This window comes from Lissotriton vulgaris, chromosome 11 (genome assembly GCF_964263255.1).
Source record: "Lissotriton vulgaris chromosome 11, aLisVul1.2, whole genome shotgun sequence".
Taxonomy (NCBI): domain Eukaryota; kingdom Metazoa; phylum Chordata; class Amphibia; order Caudata; family Salamandridae; genus Lissotriton; species Lissotriton vulgaris.
In genome coordinates, this window is record NC_141699.1 from 116,983,461 (window position 1) to 116,994,998 (window position 11,538).

General features: G+C 44.3%; 1 protein-coding gene across 1 annotated transcript in view; it reads right to left on the bottom strand.

Annotated features, from left to right (window-relative positions):
- Positions 1–10,302, bottom strand: part of RNF10 (ring finger protein 10) — a 427,291-nt gene extending 416,989 nt beyond the window's left edge. The window contains exon 1 of the mRNA XM_086942862.1: positions 9,351–10,302. Within this exon, the coding sequence (XP_086798988.1) occupies positions 9,351–9,459 (109 nt within the window). The 5' untranslated portion in view covers positions 9,460–10,302. The remainder of the gene's footprint in view (positions 1–9,350) is intronic.
- Positions 10,303–11,538: the final 1,236 nt, after the last annotated feature.

The window sequence follows — 11,538 nt, forward strand, 5'->3', positions numbered from 1 at the left end:
CTGCCTTCATGACATGTAACAATACTGAAAGTATACTGACTCATTGATAGTGTTTTTATAAATAAAGACTCTTTAATAATTACCATGGTAAGAGTTCACCTCGGATATAATAGACTTCATGGAATGCCTAGTACATCCAGGAATTGACAAAAATAAGATCCCTTGCTTTGATGACTGGTGGAACATGTACACTTTGAAAAGGAAAGCCTAAACATGATACCATGCCAGCTGGTTCCATCACCAACTGGCCAATTGGACAAATTATCAAGATCAAGCTTCATTACTAGGTTAACTCTGCAACAAATCTTCCCCTAACTGGCATTTCCACACAAGCTCAGGCTACTATCCCTCTTGTACTGTCTACACTAGATTACGCCAGTGACCTCTACCATGGATCTTTATCAACTATGAAAAAAGACAACAGATTCAGAACTCTGCTACCAGATTATTCCAATATGTAAAGCCACAAGCCCACAGTTACTCTGCCTTGAGGGCCATACACTGGATACCAGTTGCCAGAGGATCCACATTCAAGTTGCTATTTTTCACCCACAAAGCAATACAATGGACAGAACCTCTTCATCAGGAATAAAATAACCAAATAAATTCAACAAAGGAACCTCCACTCCAGATTGGCACATCGCCTCAAATTCCCACTATTCAAGAAGGTGGAACATCCTTCTCTGTTCAAACAGCCAAACTATGGAACTCATTATCCCCAAACAAGATCCATGGATAACTCTTCTCTTCAGAAGACTACTCAAGAGTTGTCTCTTTCCTACATAACCACCATACTGAAAATGTCCAGCATTTCCCCATGTATATAAACATCTAGTTTGATTATATGCAAGTATCTATATGTTTATTTCTTAGTACAAATATGCATAATGTTGTCAAATATATATTCTTTAGGTCTGCTAAGCAAATGTACATATTACTTATGGTTAAATATACATATATTATATGCTTAATATGTGTATAGGTCACTGCATAGTTATTTAAGTTATTTATTAGATGCTTATGGTTCTCCAGCTATCATATTATGTCATAATAACTATCTATAATTGCTTCACTATTAAAATATTGAAAAAATATTTAATTAAATAAGTCAAAAAACAATCATTAGCTCAAACTACAGCAGCACTTGAAAGTGAGTATATTAAATACAACTTAAATCTGGATATATTACCTTCCTTATACATGTATACCTTTCATGTACTTATCTATACTACTATTATAAAGAGAGAACTGTGTCCTTTGAGCCAGGTAAACTCGAAAAGTACAATCGCAACACCCAATACAGCGTTGGAAAGGGCAGTTGCAGCAGAAGGACATTACATTTAAAAAGTAAAAGAACTGTGCCAGCAAAGTAGTCCCTTGTGGGCGTGTCTGTGTTGTGTTGTGGGCTTGTGCAGGGGGGGCGTGACAAATGCTGGGGGCGTGTGGTACGTTCCGCCCTTCGGGCGGGACTGTTCCCATGAGGCACAGGGTCAAGGCTGATTTGCATATGGCCATGTCTGAACTGGGGTGGTGTGGAGTGCAAAAAAACGATGGATTTAGGCCCAGATCTCTGTACTGGGGTGAATGTATGACATTGTTCTTCATTCTGTCCATCAATTGTTGTTTTTGCATGTGTCACCCCGAGTGGGATGGGTATGCTGAGACGTGAGTCCCATGCTCTCGACACCACTGGATTCAAGCTATCCTGGTTGAAGACGGCTGATAGCCAGAAATTGGTGAAAGATATGGCTTGGCAGTTTATGATGGATTAGGCCAAGATCTCTCTATTGGGGTGAATTTATGGCAGTGTTCTGCATTCTGTCCATCAACTGTTGATTTTACATTCTGCCCTTTATGCCATGTCTCATATTGTGTGCTGGGGTGTGGGCGTGTGCGGGGCGCACGCGGGGCGCACGCGGGGCGCGCGTTGTGTCAAATATTTCATTGTTTTTTCTTCCCAGGTTCTGTACATTCCAGCTCCGCATCTCCACCCTGCTCCCTTTAAATACCCCTGCACCCCATAATCAAAACCCACCCTTACTCCTTAAAATACCTTAACACCCTTAATTACTATCCCATCTTAACCCTATAAATATACCCTGTACCCCAAAACCCAAACCTATACCTAAATCCTAAAAATAGCCCAAAAACCAAACCTACCCCTGAACCCTAAAATACCCCTGTACCCCATAACCCAAACCTAGCCCTGAACCCTTAAAATACCCCTGAACCCTTAAAATACCCCTGTACCACAAAACCCAAACCTACCCCTGAACCCTAAAAATGCCCCTGCACCCCAAAACCCAAACCTAGCCCTGAACCATAAAAATAACCCTGTACCCCAAAACCCAAACCTACCCCTAAACCCTAAAATACCCCTGTACCCCAAAACCCAAACCTAGCCCTGAACCCTAAATATACCCCTGTACCCCAAAACCCAAACCTACCCCTGAACCCCTAAAATACTCTTGTACCCCAAAACCACCCCTGAACCCTAAAAATACCCCTATACCCCAAAACCCAAACCTAGCCCTAAACCCTAAAAATACGCTTGTACCCCCAAAACCCATACCTATCCATAAGCTAAAACTACCCCTGTACCCCATAACCCAAAACTATATCTGAACCCTTAAAATACCCAAACACCCCAAAACATATACCTCAGTACCCCAAAAACATACACCCCTATACCCATACTTACCTTATCCAAACATTAAAAATAAAACATGCTTTTACCATTCATGCATTTACAACGAATTTCGTTGTAAATGTATGCGTGGTTAAAGCATATAAAATGTAATGCCATGCGTTATAATGGCAGTGCGGAGTCATGGTACTTTCATAATGAAAGTATGCAGAGTGATGGTCTGCGAAAAGAAAGTTGCGGAATAATGGGTGTTTACCCTCCTCCGGTAAGTACATTGGTGGCACGGCGGCCCACATCTCCAGCAACATACTCATATTTTTTCACCACCGATTTGAAAAATGCACAGTTTCTGTCATTGATGGCCAGCACAGACATACACTTTTAGACACACCTTCCGCCACAAATTCTAGAATTGCGAACTTTAGAGCTGGGGAGCTACGTTCGAATCTCGGCATCAGGTCAACATCCTGTGATTCAAGGCAAATTGCTTTGTCTCCCGTGCCTACCACAAATTAATGTGTTCTTCTGTAATGTAAATTGTGCTCGTGCCATGTTGTCGAGTTCGCACTATAGAATATTGCAAGGAAAAATAAAGTAGGGAAACTCTAGTTCACACACTACTGAATGCGCACTCTTAAGTGCATCAGCAGTGCACTGTGAATCGGAGCGTTTCACAGGCCTGTCACAGATAAGAAATGCTATCAAAACGAAATCCTACAAAACAATATACACCTGGCCGGCAGCAATTCATACCCGGACAACGTCGGGACGGGCTGCTAGTGTATCTATATATTCATTACTTTACTCCTACAGCAAAATAAAGTTATATATTTATAAAATTAAGACTCTCCAATGCACTACCCTATGTTTCACGCTATACCTCAATATATCTTCTACCTCCATTCTGGCTCATCCCAAACCTCCTCCTTCTAGTACTGTGATTCCTGAATAAACACTTTCTAGACTCTTTACCGCTTCTATTCCTCGAATATCCTTTTCAATCCAACAGACTTGGATGTTCACCACTCAAATTAACTAATTTCCCTATACTAATTCACCACTAATACTTTCTGGGTTCTGGAGTAGTGTGCTACTTGCGGAAAAAAACATGCAAGGTAATGCTTGGAGATTTCATAACATACAGGGAAAGGGGGGTCGTAGAGACAAACATTATTTAAAGACCTCCCCTGGTTCAGGTCCCCAGCTACAACACAATACACACAAGAGAACACAGGGGGTCTAAACGCCAACTTGTATGGCTAGCTATCCTTAACTCCAAAAAAGTATGAGAGTTAGTGCCCTAGACACAAAAATGTGTATAACACAAATGTTTAAGGTTGGAACTAATAAAACCTGTGACATGCTAATCCTCCATATCAGTGGAGGCCTCCCCCCAAAGACTCCGGTTTGAGCTTTGGGGCACCGACAGAGCAGGGCCTCGAATACCCAAGCACGGTCCAGGTGAGGTGAAGTCCAGTCGCATGTCAAGCTGGATGTTCTTTTGCATCCACTGATATGGAGAATTAGCATGTCACAGGTTGTATTTGTTCCAACCTTAAACATTTGTGTTATACACATTTGTGTTATAATTTGTACATCACTTCTAAAGCAGTAGCAATATTTTGAGAGCAGAGGCCCTGACGAAAGCCGAGGGACTTGCAGCCCATTAGGCAGAAACATGTTGGCCTTTTTTCCGACAGATATTTGTTTCCACTGTAGTTTGCACTATTCTGGTTTTAATTAGGGGGTGTGCCCTTACATGAATAAAAAAAATCTAGGACGCATTACTCTATTTCAAATTCACCACTTTTTTGTTGCACTGTGTATTTACCACTTTCATAGCCATCAATGATTAGCTGTTATATGGTTGTCCATAAGTGCCCGTGGACTTGATCCTGCTCTGCCACTAAGTTGTTGAACTGTCTCGATCAAGGGACATACCACGTGATACTGGTGAACCATATGATATGACTGATCACAAAGTTCATTTGATGGTAATCCATATATGAGTGACTTGGATCTTGTCGATCGATACTGTATGTGCTTGATCCCACGCACGCAGGCCCATCACTACACTGTATCCCCTTTTTTAGGCTATCTAGGGTGACTAGGGCACTAACTCACATACTTTTTTGGAGTTAAGGATAGCTAGCCATACAAGTTGGCGTTTAGACCCCCTGTGTCCTCTTGTGTGTATAATGCTTGGAGATTCCCAGAAGTAATTGATAGCTGCTGCTTTGGTTTAACTTCATTTCTGCACAAGAATGTACTATGCATGGTAAAGTCTGATAGCCTTTTACGCACAAACATTAAGACCGCACCCATTTTAAACGATAAACACTGAAAAGAGTAGCTACCCATCAGCCAGTGTGGGTCGAAGATTAAATGCATTACATTATGACAAAAAATAATTGCATATGCATTAGGCGGCAAAGGTCTCTTTGCCCAAGCTTTTGCCACATACTGTACTAGTGTGCCGCTCTGCATTACTGTAAACGTAGTGGCTAATCTAGCATATTAGTATGAGTATATTCAGCGCAGTAAATACACCTTCAACGCCCGTCTTATCATGATCCTACAGCTCTCAAAATATAATCCTGCTCCGACCACAGCTCATCAGTAGTCTCAGATATTCAGCCCCATCAGCAGTCCCACAACATCCAATCAACGCAGCCCAACAGTAGTCGCAGAGATATCCAGCTCCAACAGCAGTCCCACGACATGCTACTGTTACTAGAAAACAGCTGTTTGTCACAAGTGGACCCTTGGCACTAGCAACACCATAACAACCAGAGACACTTTTTACCTAAGCAAAAAGTACAAAAAAGTATCCTTAGGCCAACCTCTGACCTCTACAAAAGCACTTAACTCCCCAAACGAACTGGCCACACGCACTCCCCTCCACGCCCTGGGCAACACTGATCTGGTGCAGTCTCTTTGGAGGCGGAAGGCTACAAGGAAGACTGGTTTCCAAAATGGCCCCTTTGTGTACACATGCCTAGTGTATATGTTCAGTGTGTGGAGAGGGCCAGGTTATGCTGGTCCTCCACCTGGTGTGTACCGTTTAGTGACAGATGGGATAATGTTACAGTGTTTACAGCGTAGGTTCAGGGAGTGTTCAACAGCTGTCGGTGTAAAAAGTGATGCTGTGGAGTTTGAGGTAACTTCATATAAGACTAAAATGGATGACTACCCCTCAAACCCTGGTACTACTTGAATCTTCTCCCTCCCTATTGCAATTTGAGACTACTACACCTGATCAGATCTCAAACTTAATCTATCATTAAGTCAGGCTCCGCCATCAACCCCTGCCCTCCAGCAGTACTTAAACCAGTTGCTGACCTGGTTGCACCGACCCTATCTAACATCTGTAATGCAATGTTTACCATCAGGCATATACCCCAGGATTTAGAAAAAAAAACATCAAACCTGTGTTAAAAAAAAAAACCTGGATCCGAATGAAAAACTATAGACCTATAGCTAGTTGCCTTTTTTCCGGCCAAAATTTTTGAAAAAGTGATAAAGATCCAGCTATCTAAGTATATTGAACACAAACTCTTGGATGACACTCAATTTGGCTTCCGTAAGGGCCATGGACCAGAAATGGCGTTTATTAAAGCATCGGAACACATCAGGATTATTCTGTACCAGGGAGGGACGGCTGTCCTCATACTGCTGGATCCTTCAGCAGCTTTTGACACGGTCGATCATGCCATCTTGATCGACCGCGTCTGAAAAATAGGTATTCAACACACAGCTAGAGCCTTGATGACTTCTCACCAACCGTACACAATCGATTAATCTCGGCACTTTTAACTCCCCCCAATTGGCCCTTCCGTGTGGTGTTCCGCAAGGATCATCCTTAAGTCCGACGCTAATATCTATGTGTCGGACTTGGGTAGAGTCATCAAAGCACACGGGATGGGCCTTACATCTTATGCCGATGATACACAACTGGTGCTCACTATACATAATGATGCTGATAAGGTAGCAGCCAACTTTCAGAAGGGCATGTTGGCCATCAGTAGCTGGATGGCCAACAATTGCCTTAAGTTGAACTCTGGCAAATTGTCACCCATCTGGTCCTCCTCCTGGTGGCCTTGCTTACTGGGTTCCCTACCACTCCCAGTCACCAAGGTCAGGAATCTGGGAGTCGTATTTAACAATAGGCTGTCCTTTGTACCCCACGCAAACGCTGGTCTCATCATTCCATAAGTTGGAAATGTAAAAAATATAGTGCCGTTTCTACCCCTGAATGCGGGAAAAACACTAGTAAGTACCCTAATCATGTCCACCATTGACTATTGTAATGGGCTTCTTATGAATGGCTAAATTAAGGTCATTCACAAACTTCAATTGGTCCAGAACTCAGCAGCCAGAATGCTATCAGGAACTCCTAAATACAAACCTATTTCCCATGTCATTCAACAGTACCACTGGCTCCCTGTGAGAAACCGCATAAAGTTTAAAGCCCTGAGCATTGCTTACAAAGCCTCTTGCAACTCTGGACCTTTGTTTCGCAATAAGGCTTTAGAAGCCTACACCCCTAACCTGTATGTATGTATGTGTGTTCTTATATATAACCTGGCCTTACACTCATCTACAGCAAATCTGCTTAAAGTCCCACTAAAACCGCATCATGGGGTGACAAGCACTTCATCGTTGCCACAGCTAAACTTTGGAATTCCCTCCCAATTGAGATTAGATTCAGCCAGTCCTTGCTAGTTATTAGAAAATTGAGGGGAAAAAAACCCAAAAAACCTGGTTGTTCAATCAATAAGTTCTTCTAGTGTCTGGTTTATGCCCGCTGTCCTCCGCACCGAGACACCCACAGGTATATGTGCGCTCTACAAATCTCAAATAAATAAATGTGCCAGGCCACTGCTGGCAGTGGATAGCTGAAGCAGAGAATGCACTGCAGCCAGCACCTGCTGAGACTCGTGTGCTGTGGTAGGACTGGTGAATACCTATATGTCCTTTGGTGCTCCCTGTGAAGGACAACTGTCCTTGGTAAGAAAGAAAGGCCTAGCTAAAGCATAGGACTGCGAGCAGCTACGTTTAGGACTTTGAGGAATACTAAAAGAATCCCTGCTGGGAATCCATTAATGCGGAATTTTACTATGGTAAAGGAGGGCATTGCGGCGTCAAGTAGGTTACAACTCTGCTACTATACAGTTTGTTTCCGTTTAACGGTACATAGTTTCTTTGTATTCAGTTGGGTGGCAGTGAAAAAAACAGCCCTACTATGAAAGTGCGTTGTTCCATACTTAATTGTTTAGACTATCTCATGCATGAGCTTGTATGCAATAAACACGATTGTTTACTCTATTATGTATCAAAACTGCAGAGCATTTTAAATAGAGTGTTTAAGTCATAGGACACTGAAAGAACTAGAAGGTGGGTGTGACACTTTCCTGTGTTCTCGGTTTAAGTTTTACATCTACAGGAGAGTAATGGGCATTTTTGTTTAGAGACGCTTTTAAATTATTTAATGTGATTAAAAGTGTAGTGAGGATTGATCTCTGAAGTGATTGGTAAACGTCATAGAAGGGTCAAAGTCTAACCTTTCGTTTACCTTTAGTTTAAGCTATTGGCATTGTAAATGGCTGCCTTATTTAGGTTTTAAAAAACAGGATATAAATAAAAGGCATTGTCATTTACAATGCCAATAGCTCAAACTCGCGTAAATGCGAGACCTATTACATTGCAGATGCTGGTTTCAAATGGAATGATTTATTTGTCAAACAGGGAGTGACCCCACAACCCAAGAGAAAGGGTACCACAATTGAATGAAAACATGTTACATTCAACTGCCCTGTGTTAAAGTGTATGAGAGGATAATGCTGTGGAGTGTGAAGGTTGTGTGCTCAACTGGTGTTGGTAATTGGTGAGTGGAGATGGGTGTAAAGTAAAGTCAGCATCAGATATGTCTGAATACTGAAAATTATTTTTATTTTAACATTTTTATTTTCGATTTAACAAACAACCATACAATGCATTTAATTTCTAAAACAGCAATAACTTCATAATATCTCAAACTATTTTAAAATGTAATTGTCAATATATATATGCAAAATTGGATTTCCCACAACACTTCCATAGTATTGTCCGAGTGGTCTAAAAATATATATTTTAATTTTCAAGTTAAATGAAAACAAATGTTTAAGGGACACAAATTGTGTCACATAATCCAGAAGTTAAAAGGCAAGCGCCCCATACTCCCACTGCCTCAAATACAGGGAAGAGGGTGAACCTTATCCGAAAAAATAGTTTACAACTTCAGCAGACATCTTGGTTTCAGGGTGTTTGGTGTGATCAATGCTCAGATAATTGTATGTATAACGTGTAGCTATAAAGTTACTGTGCATCCAGAGCCCTACACGCCTCATGCACCCTTCTTGATAGCGTTCAGCAGCCTAAACTACACCCGATCACTGCGGGGCTTCATACCCTATACTCTGCGGTGCACAGCCCCCATTATCTGCGATCCACTGACCCGCAGCCCCCATTATCTGCGATCCACTGACTCGCAGCCCCCATTATCTGCGATCCAAACACACCCACCAGTGCCTAGGTCCTGCGAGTGTCCCACGTGAAAGTTTATGCACTAATAATCCCATATCCCAGAGGAATTCTCCGATACCCCCCTCCCCCCTACACACACACACACGCACACAACACACCCGCCCAAGTATTTCCTTACCGCTCTTGGGTTTAGTTTCCCCCGCGGGCCCGGTCGAGCCGGCCCTGGGCTGGGCTTTGCTGATGGTGCTGCTGTCCATGTCGGCTGCGCCGGCTGGGCTCAGCGGCATGGACGGGGGCGCCGGAGGGGGGAGCGGAACACGGGAGGTGCTGGAGGACACCGAGGCTCATGGCGTTCGGGCACTGCGGGAGGGACCAAACCTCAGGCATCATGGAGACATCCTCGGGGGCTGCCGAAGCCAAAAAAGAGAAAAGGGTCCGAGCAGGCACTCGGGAGAAAGGAGCCGAGGTGGTGGGCTTGAAGCCCGGGTGAGGGCCGCCGGCCCGTGGGACGGACGCAGAGTCCGAGAGGGCCCCTTATGAGGTGTGCGCCGGTGACAGGTGAGGCCGACACAGGGGGTCAGAGGCAAGGAGAGGAGGCGAGGTGCCAGGTGGCTCTCGCCGAAGGCAGTGTAGACAGGCCCTTAGGGGCTTCGCTGGTCTTTGCAGAAGTCAGGAGGCTCTGTAGGTGCAGACCGGTCTCAGGACGGCTGGAGAAAATGGAGGGTAGAGCAGGGGACAGGCTAAAGCACAGTTCCTCGGTCCGTTGAAGGTGTCTGTCAGTGATCGGCCTGTAGCCGGTGGGTGTCTTGGACTGTCTGCCGGTGATAGGCGCTCAGAACCCGGGTGTCAGTCGGCCAGGCCTGGCGCTGTGTACGGTAGAGGAGGCCTGACTGCGCTGTCAGTGAGGGCTCGCCTGAGAGGCGCGCCGAGGTACACAGCTAGGGATACCGGACAGGTATCCCGCTCCGTGGTGCGGTGGAAGGCACTGACGGACGGCGCAGGCCGGGATCATGCGCTTGAGGCGGACCTCGAAGGCCGCTCGCTACAGTAATGGCGACAAGTCGCCAGAGCACCAGCGAGAGGCCCGGATGACGGGCTATATATAACTTCTTACTGACCGATAGCATTCTGGGGGTTGTGGTCCAGTTAGGCGATTGTTGTGATCGGCGAGTGACGTCATGTCTGCTCAGAAGGGCATGGAAATAGAAACAGGATAATCACTTGCAAGACTGAATGTCAACAAGGAAAGTTTGACCTCTCTATTTAGGATATACGGGTGATGCTTATGCATTAACTTTCTTCACTTTATTGAATAGCAGTTATTTCTACGTTTCTTACTTTTACCATTATTAAACTATCTTCCCTAGTTAACATCGAGAAAAAAGAAGAAACACATGATCAATAAATCTACCGATCACATAATTTATTTATTTATTTATTTATTTATGCATAAAGCGCGGAATTTACCCGTAGGGGTCAGAGCGCTGTACATTGGAACCAGTTGTTACATGAGAGAAATGTTACAAAATAGAACGTACAAAAATAGCAGGACACATAGTAAAACACAGCAGGCAAGAGGAGGTAGGGAAAAACATAGAAGACAAGAACACAATATCAAACCCAGCAAGCAAGGAATTTACAAAAAATAAATAAATAAAAGATTACAAATTTACAATGACTCACAAACTTCCTGGCGGGGTCTGAGAATTAAGGAATTAGTTCTGAAAGTGTCTTTGGAATAGAGATTTGAGGTCCGCTTTGAAGATCCGGATGGAGGTGGTGGCACCAATGGAGGAAGCGATTTCCAGATTCTCACCGCATTACCTGAGAACGAATGAGCCATCAACTTTTTCCCCTTTGAACGGAGGGGGGCACGAGCAGAAACTTTTCCGCATTCCGAGAAGGTCTCAAGCCTCCAGACAATTTCAGTTTATTCGCCAGATAGCGAGGGGAGGAAGAGTGCAAGGCTTTGGTGGGTGATGCAAACCTTTTTGTAAATAGCTCTAGCCTCGATGGAAAGCCATTGGACAGAAGACAGGATAGGAGCAAGCATGTGGGTGTACTTGTAAAGCGCACTGCGACTCCATGGAGTATCCTGGCGCTGTAGACCGCTGGGGAACCCGTCCTGGTTTTCCCTGTGAGATTGTCCCTTTCTGGGTATCTCCAAGGTGAAACCAGGCATCCCCGGCGTCTGTGGGGGGCCGTTGTAGAGATGAGGCAAGCTTAATGCCCAGAGTTGCCGAGTGTGTTCCCTGGTTAGAGTAGGCACCGAGGCGAGAATTATCAAGTCCGTTTTGACCCTGGTCCACGACCCTGCCGCGTCGGGAATTGAACCCTGGTCCCGGGCCGTTCTCTGCTTACGGGTC